At 34.0% G+C, this 24,405-nt stretch overlaps 3 protein-coding genes and 1 long non-coding RNA gene across 5 annotated transcripts; 3 read left to right on the plus strand and 1 right to left on the minus strand.

Annotated features, from left to right (window-relative positions):
* LOC111389591 (G-type lectin S-receptor-like serine/threonine-protein kinase SD2-5) lies at window positions 1-3,488 on the plus strand. The gene has a single exon (XM_023014518.1). It carries the CDS (start codon window positions 874-876, stop codon window positions 3,307-3,309), a length of 2,436 nt encoding a protein of 811 aa, XP_022870286.1. The 5' UTR covers window positions 1-873; the 3' UTR covers window positions 3,310-3,488.
* A 661-nt stretch (window positions 3,489-4,149) lies between these two features.
* On the minus strand, window positions 4,150-5,275 carry LOC111389594. The gene is made up of 3 exons (XR_002701754.1): window positions 5,127-5,275; window positions 4,672-5,007; window positions 4,150-4,543 (listed from the first exon to the last, which is right to left on the minus strand). It is a non-coding gene; the product is annotated as an uncharacterized LOC111389594 (long non-coding RNA).
* A 7,654-nt stretch (window positions 5,276-12,929) lies between these two features.
* Window positions 12,930-17,952, plus strand: LOC111389577 (protein WVD2-like 5). Of its 2 annotated transcripts, none has more exons than XM_023014500.1 (9): window positions 12,930-13,289; window positions 14,107-14,377; window positions 14,453-14,746; window positions 14,855-14,916; window positions 15,154-15,225; window positions 15,357-15,456; window positions 15,536-15,607; window positions 15,700-15,810; window positions 17,033-17,952. In XM_023014500.1, exons 2-9 carry the CDS (start codon window positions 14,120-14,122, stop codon window positions 17,480-17,482), a joined length of 1,419 nt encoding a protein of 472 aa, XP_022870268.1. In that variant the 5' UTR covers window positions 12,930-13,289; window positions 14,107-14,119; the 3' UTR covers window positions 17,483-17,952. The 2 variants fall into 2 exon arrangements, with proteins under 2 accessions (XP_022870268.1, XP_022870270.1); XM_023014502.1 differs by having other exon boundaries at window positions 14,858-14,916.
* A 4,766-nt stretch (window positions 17,953-22,718) lies between these two features.
* Window positions 22,719-24,066, plus strand: LOC111389603. The gene is made up of 2 exons (XM_023014529.1): window positions 22,719-23,245; window positions 23,344-24,066. Exons 1-2 carry the CDS (start codon window positions 22,846-22,848, stop codon window positions 23,781-23,783), a joined length of 840 nt encoding a protein of 279 aa, XP_022870297.1. The 5' UTR covers window positions 22,719-22,845; the 3' UTR covers window positions 23,784-24,066.
* Window positions 24,067-24,405: the final 339 nt, after the last annotated feature.

Below are 24,405 nucleotides of genomic sequence, written 5' to 3' on the forward strand. Positions count from 1 at the left end.
ACATCTGATTACAAATTATACACACAAAGCATACATATTGATTGAATATGTAAACAATTCATTAAACAATTCAAGAAGTTAGCTATGAACCATTAATTTATTATGTTTTTCAATTTTTTGGTGATGAGTCATGACCCATATATTAATTGTCTACATGTTCTTGACATGTCCAGTGAAAAAACAAAGTCCCATCTCAGATCTCTCCAATTCTTTGACATATGCAAATTCAGATTCATCCTAATTCTGTATGTAGTTACACGGTATCAAACCATGTCTGCAAAATCCACTTGTACCTTTGGGTTCTCAGTCAGCCAAGAATTGAATTCTTGATAGTTACCCTTCAGTACTGGTTTGTATATCATGTGTATGTGTAATTTCACCGCCTCTCTTGATTTGCCTGCAAAATCTTGTCTACTTTTTTCTTGGCTATTCTTCTATTGATTTAATCTTTGTTCGTTTTCAAGCTGGAATCAATTTTCTCACTGATCTTCTCTTGGTTGTATGAACAATAAGCACCTGTGTATTGTCAAGTCATTATATTCCCGTCTTGTCCCTTATTCCTAATTCGTTTGATCTTCGTCATGGTCAATGATTTTGAGCCTTGAAATTTGATCTTTGCAGTTGTAAATCCAGCCATCCAGGTACATCAGATTTGGTATTAGGGCTTCTCTTAAATGCATGTTTGGTTAAGAATAGAATTTACATTTCAAGTGACTTTTTGGCCAAAAATGTTGAGAGGTTTTTCAAAATTCAATTTTCTGGGGGATTTTTAGTTCATATTGTGAACAGTACAATATCAGTTTTTCATTTCATTCTTCCTATTCCTGGCTCTGAAATTCTTGAATTAGCTGTCTTCTACCTGTTGACGTGATCATGGGGAATTTGAGGATTCTGAAAATCACAAGCTTGTTTATTCTTTTTGTGGCACAAATCTGTATGTCTAGTGTTCAACGTATAGGGAAATTGAAGCCGGGATTCAAAGGATCTCAAATGAATTGGATTGACAATGATGGGCTGTTTTTAGTGTCCAACAATACGAATTTCGCCTTTGGGTTCATCACTACCCAAGACGTCACCTTGTTTCTGATTGCTGTGATTCACAAGGGTACCTCAACCGTAGTTTGGTCTGCTAATAGGGATTCTCCAGTTCAGAATTCAGACAGCTTTGTGTTTGATGATTCCGGAAATGCTTACTTACAAAGGGGGGGAGTGGAAGTTTGGTCATCGGATACTGCTAATAAAGGCGTCTCCACATTGGAATTGCTGGACTCAGGAAATTTGATTTTGCGTGGGAGAGACGGCAGTTTAATGTGGCAGAGTTTTAGCCATCCTACGGATACTCTCTTGATGAATCAGGAGTTTACCGAAGGAATGAAAATTGTAAGCAGTCCCAATTCCAATAACCTGAGCTACTCCCTTGAGATTAAATCTGGGGATATGATTCTTTACGTAGGTTTCCAAACCAAACAACCATACTGGGCTATGGGAAAAGACAATAGAAGAACAATCAATAAGGATGGTGATGGCATCACGTCTGCAACTCTTACTGCGAATTCATGGCGATTCTTTGACAAAGATAAAGTCTTGCTTTGGCAGTTTATATTTTCTCAAGATACCATATCAAATGCAACTTGGGTGGTGGTTTTGGGTGAAGACGGTTTCATCACGTTTACTCTTCTTCAAGGAGGTTCTTCTGTTCCCTCATCAGTAAGAATTCCACAAGATCAGTGTAGCCTGCCTGCTGCCTGTGATCCGTATTTTGTTTGTTATACGGGTAACAAGTGCCAGTGTCCACCAGCCCTTCCTTCTTGCAAATTGGGGACTTTTCCATCTTGTAACAATTCAAAGAATCCTGTGGAGCTCGTAAATGCAGGAGATGGCCTCAGCTATTTTGCACTTCGATATGTTCAACCATTTTCCAAAACAGATTTAAATGGTTGCAGAGATTCTTGTCTCAGAAATTGTTCTTGTGGTGCTATGTTCTTCGAGAGCAGTTTGGGAAATTGCTTTTTGTTTGATCAGATAGGAAGCTTGCAAAGATCCAATGAGGAGGGTAGTCTCTATCTTTCGTATATCAAAGTCCCTGGAACTGGAGGCAGTGATAGAAACACAGGACGTGGTGACAAGAAACGCTTCCCATTTGTTGTTATCATTATTATTTTCACAATATTTGTTATATTTGGTCTTCTTTACATGGGATTTGTTTTCCACCGGAAGAGCAAGAAATGGCCCGAGTCTCCTAAAGAGAGTTCAGATGAGGATAATTTCTTGGAAGGTTTATCCGGGATGCCAATCCGGTTTAGCTACAAAGATCTTCAGACTGCAACAGGTGACTTCAGCAGGAAACTAGGCCAAGGAGGGTTTGGTTCGGTGTATCAAGGGACTCTCCTTGACGGAACTCGACTTGCGGTAAAAAAATTGGAAGGAATTGGTCAGGGTAAGAAAGAATTTCGAGCTGAAGTTAGTATCATTGGCAGGATCCATCATCTTCATCTTGTAAGGCTCAAAGGCTTCTGTGCTGAAGGAACCCACCGGCTTCTTGCATATGAGTACATGGCAAATGGATCTTTGGATAAATGGCTTTTCAGGAAAAACAACGGGGAACATATTTTGGATTGGAATACGAGATTTAATATTGCAGTTGGCACTGCCAAAGGCTTGGCTTACCTCCATGAGGATTGTGATGTAAAGATCGTTCATTGTGACATAAAACCTGAGAATGTGCTTCTTGATGACAATTTTATGGCCAAAGTCTCGGATTTTGGTCTGGCTAAGCTTATGACTAGAGAGCAGAGCCATGTTTTCACCACATTACGGGGCACAAGAGGATACCTTGCACCCGAGTGGATCACAAACTATGCCATATCAGAAAAGAGCGATGTTTATAGCTACGGGATGGTGTTGCTTGAGATAATTGGGGGTAGAAAAAACTATGATCCTGCTGTGAGTTCAGAGAAATCCCATTTTCCATCCTATGCTTTTAAGATGATGGAAGAAGGGAAGTTGAAGGAAATTATTGATGCAAAGCTGAAAATAGATGAAGAGGACGAGAGAGTCAGTGTAGCAATAAAAGTTGCTTTGTGGTGCATACAGGACGATATGTACCTCAGACCATCAATGACAAAAGTCGTGCAAATGCTTGAACGTCTCAGTCCCGTGCCTCAACCGCCAACCGCTTCACAACTTGGCTCCCGGCTCTACTCAAGTTTCTTCAAATCAATCAGTGACGAGGGCACTTCGTCGGGGGGTCCATCAGACTGTAACAGCGATGCCCATCTTTCCGCAGTTCGCCTTTCAGGGCCAAGATAGCAGCTGCCGAGGAGAGATTCACGTGTAAATCGGGTCTTTGCTTTTGTAGTTTTTCTGTATGTTATTTAGATTAGTAGAAAATTTTGTGATACAAACCGTAATAAAATAATCGTATTATATTTGCACCTGTATTCTTTATCTGTTAAATTATAATACAAGGAAGTTGAATAGTTTCTGAATTGGATGCAATCACCAATATTCTTTTGTCATATGAGTTTGGTACTTATTTGAATTCTTACTTAGTCTTGACTCGGTTCAATTAGGGTAGGTTTGGTATGCAATATTCAACATTATTATCAATGTTATTTTAATTTTAACTTCTCCTTCATCTTTTATATTGTCCAATTCACCATATCAAACATGCCATAAATTGTTTGTGTGACTTCTATAATTAATTGTTGTGGCGTCTACTTCTTCATGTAAACAATCAAGCGCTACGCACGAAATAATAAGCATAATCTATTGTTTTTAAATTACAAATTATAATGAGAAATCTTTTACATAAACAGCTGTTAATATGAATGAGTTGATTGACTTTGTCTTGAAAGGACACCTAAAAAGATGCTCGTCTTTTTTCTTTGGATAATTGGCACAAAACGTTCCTACCTTTCATTTTTTGGCATTTTTGCCCCTATTTCCACATTTCTCTGCGTTGGACATCCTTTTCACCATTTTTTGACGTAAAATGACTAAAATACCCTCTTATTTAAATAAAACAAAAAGGAAAAGAAAAGGGAAAAAAATTGCAACTATAGGCCAAAACTTTTAAAAGTGCAAATAACCCCAATAAAACATCACCTTCTTCCCTCACCCCCCGCCCCCCGCACTTCCGCCCTCCACCTTCTTCCCACCACACCTCACTGACCAGTACGTGAATTGCAGAATGGCAGTTTACGATTCAAAATTAAATTTGAATAAATTCACCCCAAACACATACAAAATACTTGCAGCGTGGCGCCTGCAAATATGAAGATGACCACGTGAGCTTCAAACAAAGAAGATAACAAGCAGCCACGACAACACCCAAGCCGTGCCACCACAAAGAGAACTGAAGCCAACACAGAGACCAATCACAGGCAAGAAGCATTGTCGAGACCACCCAAAACCACAATCTGAAATGAAGCTGGCCGAACCAGTAACTGCCAAAAACTGACCTGGGAAGCCCAATCTAAGTAGAACCCAATGCAGAATTGGAAGAAACCCAAAAGCAACTGAATTCGAACCACTCCAAAAGCTGAGAGGTGCCCGAACTCAAAATCAGAGACTTCTAAAGTAGTCGGCCAAATTGAAAATACGAAAAATATGTAGAACAAATAATAAACAGCACAAAAAAATGAAAGAACTTCAGATAAAGATAATCACCGGAAAGAACTTCAGTCAACCCTATCGTTTCCGGGCAAAAGAAGCTCCAAATTTTGTCCGGTTCATCGTTACCAAGGAATGGATAAACCAAAATTACACCGTCAATTTTGATACCCGAACAGGTTTCGTCTAGCTGGCCCGAATTGCCATGTTATGAGAAAGATTGGCTCCGGCGCTGTCGTCGGAGAGGAAAATCCAATCAAAATTGGCTCAATTTCACAAAATTTGTGGGTATCGCTGCGGGTAATCATCTATTGCTAAAAAAAAAAAAAAAAAATACACTCAACAAATCGAGGAACTCATGAATCTATTTCTTCCTCAATTGATGGATTCATTCTGCGGCAAGAAAAAATATTAAAACCAACCAGAATCAGCTTAAAGAAAAAACTAACAATAAACAATTAAAAAGACCCATTCAAGATAAATAGAATCAACAAAGATAATTAATTAATTACCTATTCAAAGAAGATTGTGAAACTAACTCGTGGATTTCTAGTTGCAATGTGCTGTCATTTGAGCAAACACCAGAGATGATTACCCAAAGCATCAGGTATAAATTTTTGCAGGTGTTGGTTCAGTAATAAGGCTCGGGGATTGATTTGCACTTTTCATAAAGTTTGGGAGAATGATTGTAATTCGTTTTCTTTCCCTTTTTTTTTGTTTTATATAAATATGAGGGTATTTTAGTTATTTTACGTCAAAAAATGGTGAAAAGGATGTCCAGCGCAAAGAAAGGTACAAATAGGGGCAAAAATGTCAAAAAATGAAAGGTATGGACATTTTCCACAATAATCTCGAAAGATAGGGACGTTTTGTGCCAATTACCCTTTTTTCTTTCATTACTCTCTGGCTTTAGGGGAGATAACCTACGAAGGAGTTCATGGACCAGTACTGTAACTCTAATCTAGTCTCAGCTAGTCAGTGTAGTGCGAGTTGCCTTGCCTTCAAAGCCTCGATTCAGATCTTTGTTATTTCCGATTTTTGGGTATAGTGGCGGCAAACTAACTAACTTAGTAAAAAGGAAGCTTAAGCTAGTTTTAAGGAAAATATATTATTATTATTATTATTATTATTATTATTATTATTGATGACATCATTTATAATAAATTTTAATCGCATAATCAATAATAATAGATGAACGAATTAAAATAAAGGTACTCAAAAAGTTTTAAAATGCAAACATACATGATTAATGTTGAAGATGAAAATCAACGTTTCCAATAATTCCTTGCTCGTTATAGACAAATTAAGGATAAAGATACTCACATTGCACTTCAAAATGCATTAATTGAACATTTGTGGGATGAATAAATGAATTCCAATAATTAAATTATGACACTAGGTCGACTTTGCTGTACCATAATTTCGAAATTTGAAATATACTACGTTGTTTTCAATAACATGATTTCATATTTTCTTAGTTGTGGTATTTTTATTAATTGTAACATTTTAAAATATATTAAAAATAATTTCATATTTTCGTAAATGAAACATAATTATGCATGTAGTAATTTATGTAGTAGTAAATCGAATAAATAAATATTTTTTTAGCTATATAAATTGTTAAAAATAAAAGAAATGAAGAAAATGAATAAACACTGTTCATTTTGTGTAATGGGTTGGAAATAATTTTTAGTTTGTTGCAAAATGATGTAAATTTTGGTGTAGGGTTGGAGATGGTATTAGTGAACGGCCAAAAAAATAATAATAAAAATAAAAAATAAAATGCCTCCCTTTTTGCAATTTCAAAATGATGTAAATTTTGGTGCAAGGTTGGAGATGTAAATTTTGTGCTCCTCAAATAATTATCGGATCCCTCTGGGTTTCCGCGACTATTTAATTATTTAATCAATTTAATTTATTTTTTAAATTTGTATAATTATTTTATTTTAAAATAAATACTAATATTCATCCAAAGACATTCCACTCGAAGCCACCACACAGATCGGTACTTGAAGGCTTGAAGAGCAGTCAAAGGAAGGAAAATTTGCGAATTGACTCTTCAGTCACACACATTATGTGAGATTGATTAAAGCAGACTTGAAAGTCACAATTCCTGCTTTTCTTTTTAAATTTTGAAGAGTGAATGTAATAATTAGAAAGTGAAAAGGGGAGAAAGATGGGAAAAGGCTCCATGGATTACATACCATTTTCAAAAGAAGACAGTTCAAAGGTCATTGAAGTTTTATTAGGGGGTACTACCCAACATAGAGCTTTGTAAACATAGGACAAATTGATGAGGGAATATGTTTCTTTCTCAACACGGCCTACGTACCCAATGACTTGTAACAAATGATAGTTGATGACTGATGGTTTGTGGCGGCCAGCCATGATCAACGGTGACCCCAATGCAATAATGTAAGGCTTATATGGTACAAAGAATGGATGACCGGTGGTTGGTGGCAGCCAGCCATGGTCCCAACACAATAATTTAAGGCTTGTAGGGTGCATTGTCTTAAAACGTATGGTAAATACAATATTTAGAACGTATCTTTTATTATATAATTAAATGTGCTATTAGAAATTAGCTAGTTTGATATATTTTTAATTAATACATCAAAAAGAAAATACATAATTTACTTGTATGGTGACAAATTATATCATTTCTAACTTTTATCAATTATTATTTTTGTCAAAATCTATTTGGCGATCTTAGACTTTGTCTACATATCTACCTCTTTCGATTTTATAACAAGATCCAAGTCTAAGTTGATGGTGAGTTGAAATGTGCTTCTTCCTCACCCTCCAAACGATATTACACATATCACTAGTAGATTATTGAATTCAGTCGTCAGTCTCCAACAACTAATGACCATTCTTGACGTCATAAATTAGGTGTGTTACATGTAAGGCTTGTTGGGATCAATTTTTTTATTCATGAAATAATAAGTTTGTTTGTTTTGTTAGCCAAAAAAAATTTAGTGGTATTTTTCCATTTTTCTTTTGTAAATCCAACCACCAAGGAGGTTGAGCATTTCAAACATAAATAAAATACGTACTTATGAGGGGCACATCACACATGGGGCCTAACCTCTGGTCAATGAATATAGATCAAAGAAAACCAGCTAAGTAGTGCTATATTTCATGTGACATCTTCATGTTTCTCGCCACTATATGTTTACTTATATACTTTATTGATTCTTTATAACTGTCATTTTATTTTCCTCATGGTAATTGCTTGTCTCTCTCTATAAATCAAATTTACCATTTTATTGTTGTCATATTTTGTTAAGAAAAAATTCATTAAAAACTTAAAATTAACATAAATTACTGACTAACGAGCACTTATAAATATTAAGTGCTCTAATTATTTGAAATCTCTTTTTCTTACAAATATTTTCAACAACGCATTCTCCACAAAATCCATTTTTCACACTTTTCCATGTTTTTCTCTACTTTATAACTATGAATTTTGCTATTTGTAAACTGATTTTTAACACTTTGGTTGACATATTGTTGTTAAGTGTCAATTAGATGAAAAAATTGTTTGAAATTTAAACTGTCCAATAGGATAATGATAAGTGACAAAGTGTAAACTAATATGTACACCATAGTGTACATGTAGCAAGATTCTTATAACTATACATTATATACAAAAATCACTCTCGAACAAGCACTAAATAATATTTTAAGCCACTTGTTCTTGTTTATCTATATATATAGACATACAAATATGTATGAATATATACATATGGCGGATGGGGCACGCCTCGCACGTGGGTTGTTGAAGAATGTTTTGGAAGACTTGGTGCAATACATCATGCACGGGCCACCTCTCCATGCACCCAGGCAACCTCACCTTATAGTTATAGGTGCATCACGTGCTCTGCTCCCTCTCTCACGTGTCATTTGTCACATTTTTTGGTGCATTTCTTAGTTGCAGAGACAAAAATTAACATGCAAATGTCTTGGAACTGTTGTAAGGTTACGTTACTCAATTTTAAAAACAAAGAATATAACTAGACTTTGAAAAACAATGGTAGTCTAGACATATTGAAGAAGTTAAAATCCTTGTTTGGAATTGATTAAAATCTTGATTCTAATTTAAATTAAAATCAATAATTAATTTTAATTAACGACTTTGAAAAACAATGGTAGTCTAGACATATTGAAGAAGTTAAAATCCTTGTTTGGAATTGATTAAAATCTTGATTCTAATTTAAATTAAAATCAATAATTAATTTTAATTAACGACTTTGAAAAACAATGGTAGTCTAGACATATTGAAGAAGTTAAAATCCCTTGTTTGGTATTGATTAAAGTCTTGATTTTAATTTAAGTTAAAGTCAACAATTAATTTTAACTACAGATATCGTGAGATTCAAAAATTTTTAACCACACATTTTATCAACTTTTATCAAAATCTACTAAAAATTTCATTTTAATCCATAAGGGCAAAATTTGTTATCTTCTTTCTCTTCACGGTATATAAGCAGTGTTTAGGTTGTTGAAAAGTTGTACAATGCAATAAAGGCTCCAATATGGAAGAGAAAAAAGAAGAGAAAGGAAAATGGGAGAAAAATTGTATTTTCACTTTTATTTTTCAAAGTAGTCAGTCTTTCTCAGTTTTAGAATTTCGGAATATGTTTTTTCCCCCAATTTTAGAATTTTTCACGTGAGTTAATTGTGATTTTCTAGCATTATTTATTTTTTCATCTATTTATCTATTCTTGATTTTTTGAAGAAGGATTTTGGGGATAAATCTGAAAATAAGCCTAGATTCTCAACAAAATATTGTTTTCATATTGTCACTAATATCAATTGTAAATATTCCATAAAGATTGATATCAGTTTTGCTCAACTCACAAGTAATGACATGTATGTTGTTGGTGTTGGAAAAAATGAGTAAATGACTTGTTTTTGGCACAATTTTCGATGGTATTCGTTGGTCCAATTTGAAAGATCAAAATTGATCCATTTTCTTCTCCATGAGACATCAAAACTATATATTTACTTGCCAAAAATGAAGCTTGGGTGAATGAGATATTGGAACTTAAAGTTGACCATTGGAAGATGGTTTATGTGGGAAAATAAGATTTGTCTCACATAGGAAAAAGAAGAAAACATTAACCACTTTATATATGGCTACACATTGGAAGGGAGTAATCACGTGTAGCATATAGACTCTCTCTATGTGCACGCGTAGGGGGTGCAAATCACGAAACGAAATATCTTTCGGACCTTAAACTTGTGTGAGGGCGCGACTCGCGTCCACGAATGTCGGATCGAAGGGAGCAAAAATTAGTTCGTTTGGAGTGTCCACGTTTTGTATCTTTTTTTTTTTTTTTTTGGCTTTCTCCATCTGACTTTTGAGTTTGACTCCAATGTTTATTGCCATAGAGTGGCAGGTTTATGTTATTCCAACAATTGACACACACGAAAATCTCTCTATTTGCATCTTCTCACACTAGAAAACACACGAAATTTCACCGTTTGCATTTACAGTTTTTGCTTGGATGGTGATATTGTTCGGATACAAATAAGTTCGCTGGAGTAGTATTTGTGGTGCTCAGATTCTTCTAGTTTTATCGTTGTATCCTAAAAAATAAACGCTGGGATTAAATTCCAAGCACTTACGTTGAGGGGACAAATCTGTTTTAAGAAAACTGTGCTCGCACAGATCTCGGGTTTCTTTAATATTTTTGCAATTTATTCGTGTGTTTCATGTAATTTGCAGTTTGATTATGTTGTTGTTCTATTTATATTTATTAAAAATTAATCTGTATTATTTGGCCAGCTAGATTAATTGATCAAATTAATTTATTTATTCTATCGAAAATTAAATCTACTAGATTGTGTCTTGTTCACTGCATATACGGTGTTCTACAATTTCGGTATGTGTAAGTGCAAAAATCGGTATATCAAAATACAATATCTAAATAGGTAAAGACAATATATGCAAATACGGTAAACAGCATATACAGTAAACTACAAATACGGTAAACTGCCTGCAAATACATTAGGTTGCAAAATACGGTAAGCTGCATATACAGTAAGCTACCTACAAATACGTTAAACTATATATTGCATATACAATATATTTAAATCTGATATCTAAATTACATATACAGTATGCGCTAATCCAGTTTCATCCACCAACTTCCAATAGTTGGTACATGGTGGACAATATAAAGAAAGGTACCAGGAGGAAAAATAAAATAAAATTGATATATTGACCTTTTTTGTAGATTTTCAACCCTATTAAAGAAAGGATTAAATCTCAATCCTCGTTGAATGCTATAAAAGAATTTTTGCAATATATTAATTTAAGATTCAATTTGTGTCACAATATATTATTATTATTATTAAACTCAATTTTCAATGAAAACATAATAGATTTTTTTTTTGGCAATATATTACTTGAAGAATGAAATGTATGTTTTAATATTTACTAAATTTGGCATTTATATATATGTTTCCTATGTGTTTGTGCGTACGGAAATTGTTTTCAAATTGTCACAAGGCCTGAACACACACACGTGAATGATCTCCTAAATATTGTCGCTTAATTTATGTTAAGATCGATAACATGACACATCATTAAATTGGTGAATTATTAAGTTAATGATAGGCCCCATGTATTTAATAATTCATCAATTTAATGGTATGTCATGTCATTGGTGCTTAATATAAGTTAAACACCGATGCTTAGGAGATCATTTTCTCATGTGTGTGTATATATATTATTTTTCAATAAGCCATATAAAAATTAGTAATGTATTGAATAATATTAAACTTGCCAACAATTGAAAGAAGATTGAACAAGCTTTTTCATATCGAGGTGATATGCAAATGCCTAAAGAACTGAATGTGCAAAGTCAATCGTGCATATCTACTGTGTGATTAGTAAGTTATGAGCAAAGCATTGAGTTAAAGCAACCTATCTAAGAAGAACTCCGGTTTAACGTTCATTACAACACCAAAATCTTCTAAACTACAAATTAGCCCTTGTTTGACAAACTTTAAAAATTTAAATTGTTTGTTACAGTATCATTCATCACCACACATTCACACAATAAAATATTCTACACACGAACTAATAAAATTTTATTACTTTTTAACCACACATTTCCAGAAAAAAACTATTCAAAACTTTTTAATTTTTCAAATAATGGTTGTCAAATTGAGCCTTAATTACGTGTTAATATGGCATGTTAAAAGTGAAGTCCTAATTGTATTCCTTCTCCTTGCCTTTCACATACCGTCCCCTCTTAGGGCTTCTCTAATTGACAACTTTCATTTTTAATTTTAAAAAGAAAATGCCATTTGTACATTGATTTTTGACGATATTGTTGATGATGTTGTATGTGTCCAAAAAATATTGATTGGAAAGATTAATTATTTTTTAAACTGTCCAATAATAATATGTCGCGTGACATGTTGTCAACAATGTTGTAAAAAAGATTGTACATGAAACATGATTGATTTTGAAATACTAGACATTTCTACTTGCTTTGTAATAAAATTTATATTTCTTTTCTTAAGTAATTCATTCTAAATTCATGAGCTGAAGATTAGACTGTTTCCATTGCTACTTAGACATTGACATGGCTATTTATTGAGCATCCTTTTATTGTACTTAAAAGTTACCTTTTAAAGTATAAGCTAACATTTACTTTTTAAAAAGAGTACATTTTGTTAGTAAAAAATTAATTGAAAATCATGATTAGTGAAATGAGAAACTTATAGCAGGTTTGATCTAATTATACAAGTAAAAGGTAAGTTGGGAAAAAAAAAATATAGTGGAGTTTTGTTCAATTAAAAAACTGATTAAAATCTAAATCAAAATTAACAATTAATTTTAAACATATGTTTAATAAAATTCACAACTTTTGAACAATAGATTCAATTAAATTTTTATCAATATCTATTGAAAATATAATTTTTATTTAAATTATCAGTAATGCAATTTAATATTACTAGTGTTACAATAATAGTTTAGGTGACTTTAAGTCTCTTTTAAAATTAAATTAATCATATAATTTCATATTTAATTGAACTTATCATATAATGTCACGTACTCTGATGTTCTAGCATCACTGTGCTATATAACATTATTTTTAAATCAAACATAGCTATAATATAAGTCATTGCTTGAGCTGCTTTTTTGACCAATTTATTTTTTTAAAATTTATTTTCAATCACATATTTTTCAATAAAATAATATTACATGTAAATTCAAATTCTTTCTTTAATTTTATATCGATCCACTAATTTAAAATACATTCTTCCCCAAAGTGGGCTCATACTTTACCTTAATTTTCTATGCCCCCTCTCTTACCAGAAAGTGACCTGGAATGGATTTGAATAGTGATGGTCGCACATATGCCACCAGAAACAAACAGACCTAGCCTCTCTATTCCTACTCCCTATTCTGATTTTAACACGAGATAGGATTTCAATTTCAAGAAAAACCAAAAAAGGAAGAAAAAATTAACTCGACCTCCCGCAAGAAAGATAGAAAGGAAAAACAAAAACCAAAAACCCTTCCAGATCCGAAAATCATTTCAAAATTAAGTTCAAACACCAGTCCAGAACCACTCAAGAATCTCTCTGATCATTTCAATCCCCTTGCTGATTAATGGCGTTTTGATTTCTCCTTCCATATTCTGTTCTGGGTAAGTCTTTTTAAGTGTTGAAAAGCAATTATGTTCATCATTGCTATATTTACCTGGGGATGTGTGCAGTTATTTCATATTGGGGATAGTAATGGGTTGTTGTGAACTGGAAATGGGTTTTCTGATTTATGTTTTAAGAATTGGATCCTGGAATGGGTAAAGACTGGATCTTTGGGGGTGGCTTTGAAGATCTAGTGAGTATATTCTGCTATTCTGTTCCTTTTTTAATTTTTACCATTTGTTCTAACTTTATGTTAAGTGTCTGGGTTATTTGAGATGTTCTAACTTTATGTTAAGTGTGTGGGTTTTTTGAGATTATTGGTTGAAGCATTTGGTTAATCTGTTATTTATGTATTGTAATTAGTATCAGATTTCTTTTTCATTTTGATGATTTTATGGAAAAGGATTTTGTTTGGTTTGCCAGATAGTGGGAATAAATGAATCTATGTTTTTTAATTCTTCTTGATGCTAAAGAAGACCTGTTTTGAGTTCTGTTTAGTACTTACTGCATGCTATCTTGTTCATGAGGATTTAAATTATGTTTCATTTGATGTAATATTATAATATGCCGCATCTGGCGAGGGTTTTGTTCCATACATGCCCTCATTTGAATTAATTAAATTTCAGCACGTGTTGAAATGAGGGGCTTGATTGTTACTAAAGAACATTTCTTTTACACATATGTGACTGATACTACTTTTAAGAAATGAAGGAACATTTATTAATTATCTACTATACACAAAAGATTCATTTTAGTTGAGGTACATTCTGTTATTTTCTAAGGCTTGTGGCACGTGGGTGTTTACAAATTTTTTAGGTGCTAGAGTGAAATGGATGCCAATAATACTATATCTGATTCTGCAAATGGAGTGGAGACCAGTGTTCACCAGAAACTCCCTACCTCCGGAGAAGAAGTGACTTCTGAAAAACTGAATGAAATTCTCAATGCTGGTTTTGAACTTGGTGGATCGAGCGAGAATTTTGAAAATCTTGTGAAACCAAATGATGATGAAACCCTTGGTCGTGTACAAGATATCTCGGATGACACTAAATTGCCACCAGATAGCAATGATGTAACAATCCCCAAGGTAAGAGATTTTGAATCTTTTGCTTGGTGAAATATTTTTTACTGATTGGTTCCAAACCACGGTATGTACTTCTAGGAACTTGATGCCGAAGAATTTGGAGAGTCTAAGAATTCCAGACCACTGAAGGGCATGAACAAGGCTAAGAATGGGAAGCCTTTAAGTCAGAGACCTTCTGCAATGTCAAGGACAAACAAGAATACGGATGGAAAAGATGTGTCAAAATGTTCTGTTGCTTCAAATGGCACCCATGCATCAGAATCACAGTCTAAACAGACTTCTCTTGGAACAAAAAACAGATCAAACGAGGGGCAAGCTGCTGACCAAAGCACGAAACCAGAACCTGCTAGAGATAATGCTTACCATTCTAAGGTAAAAAGTGCATTATTCCACCTTGCAAAGATGTTTTATTTGTATATTACTGTTTGCTGTAATCTTCATTTGAACTGGGTATTGTAAATATTTGCTATATTCTCGCAGCAGACTGTACATTCTGATGCAAAACTGTCTTCCACGAGTGGCATGCAGCTTGAAGGAACTCTGTATGTTATATTTCACTAATTGTTAAATTTTCTTTTATTCTGATAGTTATTTATGTTTGATCTAGCTTTTGTACCTATATTTCTGTGTGATAGAATGCAGGAATATCTCTGGTGGGAACCTTCCAATGACATTTCCGAAATCGCGTTCTTTTATTTATCTAGAATTTCTGTTGAATTTTATGTATCACGATAACTTCTTTCCTCAGATGTCTGTGAACCGTAATTTCCTGGCTGCAGGGACAAGTCTAAACTGAAGCCACTCAAAAAAGGATCCACAAATAAAGCTGAAGAAAATTCAAAGTCCTCAATGTATCCTTTTTTATTACATAATTTTATATATTATCTCCTTTCATAAAAAGGGTTTCTCACACACACACACACACATAGTGCTACTTTTGTGATGTAACGTTGTTTATTGTTTATCCTTAAGGACATCATAGAAGTCGTACTGCTGGAGATGGCAAGCCTCACAGATTTGGTACTCTTCCGAGCTATAGTTTCAGTTTTAGATGTAATGAAAGGGCTGAAAAGAGAAGAGAGGTTAGCTTTTACATCAATACTGACTATTCTGTCTTTCCCGCATGATGTGGTCCTGAGATTTTCCTTTATTTTTGAGTAGTTCTATTCGAAACTTGAGGAAAAGATCCATGCAAAGGAAGAAGAGGAGAACAATATGCAAGCCAAGACTAAGGTGAGATTTTGGTGCTGATTCAGATTTAAAATGGTGGATATGATCATGCAAATGAGTTTTTTTTTATCTTTTCTTATTTTGCTTATGAATAGGAAACACAGGATGCTGAGATTAAAAGGTTAAGGAAAAGTCTGACATTCAAAGCCACACCAATGCCTAGCTTCTATCAGGAACCTCCACCACCAAAGGTGGAACTAAAGAAGGTCCTATATCGACACACAAATTTTAAAAGCACAATCTTTTATCTATGGCATACTCTGTGAAAATATAATTGCTAAACTAGAATATGTTGTATGGTAAATTTTAAACATACTTTTGAGCAGCCACCTTGCCTCCTCCCTGTCTCTCTATTATGTCTCTTTGCTTTTGAACTTGGTTGACTGGATTTGGATGCATGATATATTCTGATAAAATGCTGTTCATGCTAGAACCTAGTACAATTGCATCTGGATATAAAGGATGAAATCAAAAAGATCTGACCTGTTATTGAAAAGTTGTAAAAAAAAAAAACTGTGCTGTTTTCAATATAGACTAAAGAAAAAGTGTCCCCTGATTTAGCTATCCTGTCATCTCTAGGTCCTTGGCCTCCACGCACTGGTAATGAGACTTGCACTAAATCTCATGTAGCGAGACTCCTGTCATCCAAACATAGATCTAAAATTCTTCTAAATTGTGTCCTTGAGTCCAAATTTGAGTAGAAACATTGTGTTCCCAACATTGATGTTGGCATAGTGGTGGCTTTATGTGGTATGTGCAAGGTATGACAGTTTTATGAAATTGGTGTGGGGTTCTGTTAGTGTTGGTCCAGGCATTCCTGATTCCGATGTTGGCACAGGTGGTCATTTTATGATTGTTCAGTAGTGATGGTGGCATATACTTGTGTTGTGATAATGGGTGATTATTCCAAATGGAACTGGAGGTACTATGATGGTGGAATTTGGAGGCTGTCGGTTTGATATTTTGGGGCTCAAAGACGGTAATTTGGAATTTCAATAAAACATCAAATGCATGGTTGGTACACAGTATCGACCAAGGCTAGACACTCTTCTTTTTCTTCTTTAATATTGTCCAATGCTGTTAAATCCTCCCTATCAAATTTACGGTACCACAATGGCATTAGTATGCACTAACAACTGGGCCTGTGAGGAAGGTGTACCGTGGTAGTTAAGCTAATTATTATATGAATATTCATGGTGAAATATTTGTTGATATCAGAATGAGAATGTTTAGAAAGTGTTTTATGAAAATTTATAGAATTAAAATTGCATATTAACACTAGGATAAGGTATGTTAATTTGTTCTCTCTACTTCTCCCTCCCTCCTTCATTATAACATGAAATTACCTGTGCAGTCGGTTTCAAGCAGTAGTTACAATGTTTTACCTTTGGTTTAATTACCTTGTATCGATATCCTACTTTGATGTAGATACCTACGACAAGACCTAAATCTCCGAAGCTTGGTCGGAAAAAGAGTTCACCAACTACCAGTTCTGAAGAAAATGGCGATTCCAATGCCATCCTAGGTAGGCTAAGCTTGGATGAGAAACTGTCACAAAATAATCCTACCAAAGGACCTCTGGGCCATGTCAAGAATTCGTCACGAAAATCTCTTCCTCGGTTGCCTTCTGAGAAAACTACCTTATCCAATGAAAAGAGAAACGTTTTATCTCATAAGACAATTGTATCCAAGGAAACAAGTGAATTTAAGTCTCGGCTGAGCAACTTATCCCGGGAAATGAGTGAAGCTGAATCAAATATGCAAAAACAGAAGGCAGAAGTCGAACCGATCAAGAATGAACCCGTCAAAGATGACGAGCCTGTCGTTGAAGCTCAAGCTCAGATAAACCCTGTGGTGCAGGAATCTATTGTAGTCTGATACTAAATCACAGAACCAGAATGTAAATCTATTAAGTTGCCTTTCATACTCGATCTGAATAAGATTCAATCGTCCAACAATGGGGACATGAAGGACACTGTATTAAAGGTTGATGCATCGTATTATCCAGAGTCGCCTATAAGTTTAATAGTCTGATGTACATTTCAAGATTGATCTTTAGATCTGGGAAGATGATTACTGCAATATATGGTTACTTGGTCAATTTGTTGTCCTAATTTATGTTTCTGTCATCTGATGTTGAAAAGTCGAAATTTTTGAGGAATCCTTATATCCAAATGGTTCAAGATCTAAGTATTGGACTGTTTTTTATTTTGGTTTTGCAACTGCGTTGAGCTTGTATTGCATTTGATGTTCTGACTAAAAACAAATGGTTTTTTTTTTCTTTTTTCTTTTTTCTTTTTTCTTTTTTTAGTTAAGGTGTAATACATTTGTTTGCAGAACCCTCTTTTGTAATCTTTTTCTTTGTCTTTGTAATCGTCTTACTTTGGGTTCTGACCTTTTTAGAACAAGTGAATTCATGTATCACAGTCAATTCTTATTAATCTTGATTGCAGCCTTCTTGATCTAGTCATTTATTTCATTGATGTGTACTGCTTGTTTTGTCTTAGGCTGCAATGAAAAGTTCAATCAGCTGGTTAATCCTTGGGACAGAGTTCAAATTCTTAGACATTTTTTTTTTTTTTTTTTTTTTTTTTTTAACGAAAATTTAGATTACCTCATAATCTGCTCGCTTTTAGAAAACTTGAAATTTACACCTATATTTAAAGCATGAGAGATCTGATAGAGAGTCGCAAAGAAGAATGTTTTGCAATTCTCTTTTTTTCATTGTAGCGGAAAAAATGTGCAGCGGCCAAGCATTTGCTTTTTTTTTTTTTTTTTTTTTTTTTTTGTTTCAACGGAAATGTAGACTCGAATCCTATGTTTGCTCTAAACATAGACTAGCATGGAATATAGTTGAGTGATCTCATTCTAAGCATTGCACTCAATATGTATTTAGTCCTCCATCCTTTCATGAAAGTTATGATCTTATCCTTAATCAATTTTTCCTCGCATTTTTTTCCCCTCAACCGTAAAGAAATTAGCAGGCTCAGTACTACTTCACAGTTTACATCCATTTTAGTTGTTAGGTCAAATGACTCACGTGCTTTTTTACCGAAGGGTAAATTCATCGAGCCAGTTAAACTCATTTGCACTTTTTGAAAAGATTAGAAATTCCAGTTTCAATTTCAAATTTTTGTTTTTTTATGTTCTCTCATCTTTCAACGCCTAGTATTTTCTGTCAAAAAAATTTGTACATATAGCCTGATTGTAATCATGAATCCAACTTGTTCAGGCTAGAATTCATAGTGGGAGGAAAATTTAGGAACCCTAGTACCACTCTAATTAGGTGAAGATTTTAGCCTAGGAAAACGAAGTTGAGAATCACAGTTTCAACTAAAAGGTTCGAAACTTGAGGGCCCCCTCGCCTCGTCCTTGGAGCATCATGAGGGAGTAAATCGCGGAATGTGTCTTAGCAGGTCAGGAAACAAGAGTTTGCCCATACACTGATGCCTAAAAAAAGTCCAATTCCATATTTCAAGAATCAAATCTTCACACTGCGACTGTCAACAAAGCTGAGACTACCTCACTCCTATCCTTTGCACCATTAGGATATGCCCCGAGGGGCAATCACAGTTTCAACTAGTTTCTAAGACCAGGCATCATTGCTGCTGAGAAACTTTGACGAAGTATGGCTAACAAAGTTGTTCATCTGTACAAACTGATTGTTTTTATACATTCTGATATCAATTGGGGTGCAGGTAAAGAGAGATGCAATGTGTAGGAGAGCAGTTTTCTTGATTATTTTAAGTGAAAATTATAAAGTTACAGTTTCACCCTTTAAAATTAGTCAAATAAAAGGTTTAGGTATAATATGCACAAAAAAAAAAAATGTTTAGAATCGCTACTGCAATTATCTCTTTTTAATTTCCGTCGTTTGAAGTGGACTTAACACCTCAACTAACGGAAATACGGAATGGATGGTACGGGTTCTTCCGCACGGAAAAGGTCCTTTAAGAGGGTTTTCCGTCAAAATGAAAGGATAGGGGTATTTCCCCACAGAGGCAAATGTTAGTGGAGATTTGCGCTAATTACCCAAAAATCAATGGAACACACTTTAATAAAAATTAAAACTGAAAATGTAAGTGATTGCCTTTGGTGTATTTGACGCCTTTGTATTTAAAAAAAAAAAAAATGTTTGTCACTTGGTATATTTGGATGAGCGTTATTTTTTCAAATTTCTCTTTCTTATCTATTGATTATTTTGAGATACTTCTAAATTGTAATGGCCAGCTTTGCACGTCGAGTTGAGATTCTTTGTCCAAACTCTTTTTCTTCATTCTATGTGTTTAAGAATTTAATCGATGTCAAATGTCGAAGTTGTCATCTTCTATGACTGTACTAGAATTGAACAAAATTCACTTGTTTGAATCTTCTAAGCAACCTACATCAAGGTGGTAGACCACAGAAGTTACCAGTGTACTATTAATAGTACCAAACTAGATTTTTTCTACTCATAGGTTTCTGACCCCCACAAGCCAATCGATCGCAATTAGACACCTGAACTTAGCCATGAATGCCACAAGAGAACTAAGAATTTTTATTTTTTTTCAAAAAAGTGTTGGTGTACATAATTTTTATATATAGGGATATCCACATCCCTCACATAAGTTGGAGGCACGCACAGGTCCCATCACCTATAAGGAGTGTGGACACCATCTCTGTACATAAATTATGTACACCAAACACAACCTTTTTTTTTTTTTTTTTTTTTTTTTCCCTTCTACCGTTTCATTTGTAGGTAGTTAAGAGATCAAAATTAACCATAAAGTTATTCAGTAGAGGATAAGTTATGTCATTCAAATGCATCTATCCGTAAACAAGGTCACATACGACTCGAGAACATAAATTTTCCCACAGATACATCTCATGATGCATCCAATAATTATGATAAAAAAGTGATTTTTCGACGACAGATTCAATGTATATAGACTAATTCTAAGTTCAATGAACTTGGCCATGCCAGTTAATTTACAATGTCGTGCCTCCGCATCTACCAACCCAAAGAAAATTAATTTGTCAAATAATCTAAAATACTATATTTTTATGTAGGAAAAAGAAATGCAACAACAGCCCCCAACTTATATTATTCCATAGCAAGTCGCTAATCTTCAAAATGGAGCGTTTTAGTTATTAACCTTTCATAATAATTCACAGCAGTATAATCGGCATCTAAATCTACATTTTATCCATGAATCATGCACAATTTCTAATTTCTGGGCACCAATTTAAGTTGAGTAATAATATCAATTTTCATAAAATTGAATGTGAGAGCGTATCATGATTTAGCAAAGATTTAAACAATTTTCTGCGTTGACAACTTGCAGTGTAACTGTAGCGAAAACTTAAGATTAATTAGCTTATTTTTATAGATTGGATACCGACTTGCTACTGATTAGGGGGTGAACGCGATTCGATTTGGACGATTTGTGCTATATTTTCAACTCAAACCATTTTTGACGAGTTGCGATTTTTTCAAACCAAACTAAACCATTTTATTTTTCAAACCAAATCAAACCATAATTTGAGGTTTGGTTCGGTTTTAATCCGCGGTTTACCTTTCGAAATTATTATAATGTATTGAACATAGTTATATATAAGTGTAACTGAGAACTAATAATGTTAAATTATATTCATATTTACCATGAAACCCATGAATAAATTATTTTCGAAATTAGTAGTTAAAAGATGTTAATAGAACAAATACATATTTCTTCATTTTTATTAACCTTTTCTTGTTTGACATTCATATTGTTATATAGCGATTGGTAAATGTAGAATTACATTCTATTATTATAGTTTGATTAAAACTCTTTTTTCATTTTGCTAGTGAGATGTAAAGTAAAAGTTAGTAGTACTAGTTAGGGAATTTTAACATTTTCACACAATCAATACGCTTCATCATTCGTTCTTTTCAAATTAAAAAACAAGTTCATTAATCATCTAGGCCCACAAACAATCATTTTTGCTATCAAAACCACAACTCACATGTATATAATAAGTTCAAAAAAACAAACAAAAGAAAGAGCAATGAAAAATGAGTTGAATAAGAATTTAAGACTTATCGAAAGAGAAGAGAGAAAAAAGGCGATTCAGGTAAAGATTAATAGAATAATAGGCAAAGGTGACTGACGATTCATTTAGTAGTGGTAGACAAACTTTATATGTTAAGGAAATGAGAGCTTATGTTAGGGTTTTTGAAAATTTGAACGTGATTTACTGATGTGGTTATCTTAAATTATGATTTGGATAGTTGAAAATATGTTTTTTTTCATTTCACATGATTTTGAAATAATTTTAATTTAGTTTAGATATCGGGTGAGGACATGTGTTATGAACCTATTAAATCATAGGCTAATAATTATGAATTTAATTTACTTTTTATGATTATTTCAATAGGCTAGTTATAATTTGTATTGCTAAATTGATATTTTTTTTTTGAAAAGTGAAACTGTAAAATTTTTTAAGTTAATAAAATTAGTTTTTTATTAAAAAAATTGAAAACGGTTCGGTTTGATTTTTTGCGGTTTTTGAAAATCAAAATCTAAACCAAACCATTTCAAAATGGTTTGGTTCAATTTGAGGGAAAAGAAACCAAGGGTCCATGTAGACCCAAACCAACGATTTCAACTCAACAGTTTCGATTCGATTTGCGGTTTCGCGATTTTTTTGTGCAGCCCTACTACTGATCAACCAATAAGATGGAAACTAGTAGTTCCATTTTTCATTTTCACGTACATGAATATTCATCAGCTGCTTGGTCTAGCGACCTTTTTTAAAAAATGTGTGTGTGTGTGTGGGGCTTCCATGTCAAAAATTGTATAGTTTGATAGGACGACTAGTTCGTAATTGTACCGTTGACTTGGTGGAGTTCTTGGCAGTGACTGAAGATCAAACAAATCTATGATGCATTCTTTTCCAATATATATTACCAGCCCCTGATTCTTCTACTGTCCCTACCCAGTTTAAATTATTTATATGTAATACACTTGACTCTTGAACTAGGTTCTATTTTCCGGCCACATTCATTGGCCTGCGCCCTTAAACCTAAACAAGAATATGCCCATCACAAGTCTGTGGTCTTCACCATCACCATTATGTTCTTATATACTCATATCTCATTACCATAATTACGACAGAACTATATGAGCATAAACTGCCATCAGGTCGTCTTCACTTCAATCATATTCTTTTTCAAAAGGGATAAAGCACCATTAAAGTTTAAAGATTAAAAACAATAGAGAATGATGGGAATCCCTGTGAAATTCAAAAGGCTGGCGGCTGTTTTTGAAGAAGCGGCGGCGAAAAATAGAGAGTGTGAGAGCAGCGGCAGCGAGCACTCGCCGGAAAGCTTGACGGATTTGTCTGATCTTGTGAATTCATTTCTTGAGAGAGAAGAGGGAGAGGCTGAAGAGAATGATCGAGAGAGAGAGGTTGAATCTGAACTGGAAAACAATTGCCACGCAGATTTTGAATTGTTGAAAAATGATTTGGAAAGTTTATTAGACTCTGATGAGGAGGATAGCATTACAAGAAACATTCATGCAGAGGTTGAAGAGGCCTGTCTTGAGATCGGTAATAGCTCGTTGCCGGATTTTAAACGCCGTTTAATGGCTCGGTTGCGTCTCAGAGGTTTTGACGCGGGTGAGTCTCCATTTTCTTCAATTCAAAAGGCTAAAATTTTGTTGATGTTGAATCTTCGTAGCAAACATGCCCTTATTCCTTGAATTCTAATTAAATAGGTCTTTGCAAATCAAAGTGGGAGAAAACGGGTGGCTGCCCATCTGGGGATTATGAATACATTGACGCATATGTTTCTGGTACTCGTTTCATAGTGGAAGTTTTCCTCGCTGGAGAATTCACAATAGCACGTCCAACAAGCAGTTACACCTCGCTGCTTGAAGTTTTTCCATCAATATATGTTGGCAAAGTGGGTAGGTTCAAGAAAGTGGTGAAATTAATGTGCAGGGCCATGAGGAAGTCATTGAAAACAAATGGCCTCCACCTGCCGCCATGGCGGCGGCTAGCTTACTTGCAGGCCAAGTGGTTTGGTTCCTACAAAAGAACCATTAATGAAATTCCAGGCCGGACTGTATCTGATTCCGATGAGGGTCTATCTCAGAAGAGATTGATCGGGTTCGTTCCGGTGCAGGTGATTGTTACAAATGCAGGGAGGATTTAGGTAGTAGGGTTGATGGGAGAGTTAGCAACTTGGCTGCGTCAATCTGGCCATTCAATTCAAGGCTGCCTTAAGCTATACATATGCATACATTGGATTTATCTGTTATAATTTGTTTGCATGTAATCCATTTCTAGAAATTATCGCATGTGCAGCTAAAAATTAGAATTTTAATAGATTTTAATAAAAGTTAATAAAAATCGTGAGGACATTTCCAATGGGACACATCAAATATAATCTCCTCCAACGGTATCTCAAATATAATGTAAAAGGTTGTGTAAATGAATGGTGTTACCTCAATAAAATATAAGAGAAATGAATAGCATTACTCCAAATATAAGAATTTTGATTTAACCCCATTTTGCCCTTTTTACACTTTATAAAAATTGTTTCTTCCATCTATGTCCCTATTTTTTTTCTAACATTTTAGTATTAATAGATTTTAATTGATTTCTAATTAGTTTAATATATATAATGGTTGTTCATATTTAACATTTATTTTTAAATTCTAATCAATTAATAAGTAGAGTAATGCTAAAGGAATAAATTCAAAACCAGATTAGAAAACAGGTTGAACAAGTGTCAATACACTATTGGAGAGTTTGAAGGGGGGGGGGGGGGGGGG

The sequence above is a fragment of the Olea europaea genome, unplaced genomic scaffold (assembly GCF_002742605.1).
Source record: "Olea europaea var. sylvestris unplaced genomic scaffold, O_europaea_v1 scaffold601, whole genome shotgun sequence".
Taxonomy (NCBI): Eukaryota; Viridiplantae; Streptophyta; class Magnoliopsida; order Lamiales; family Oleaceae; genus Olea; species Olea europaea.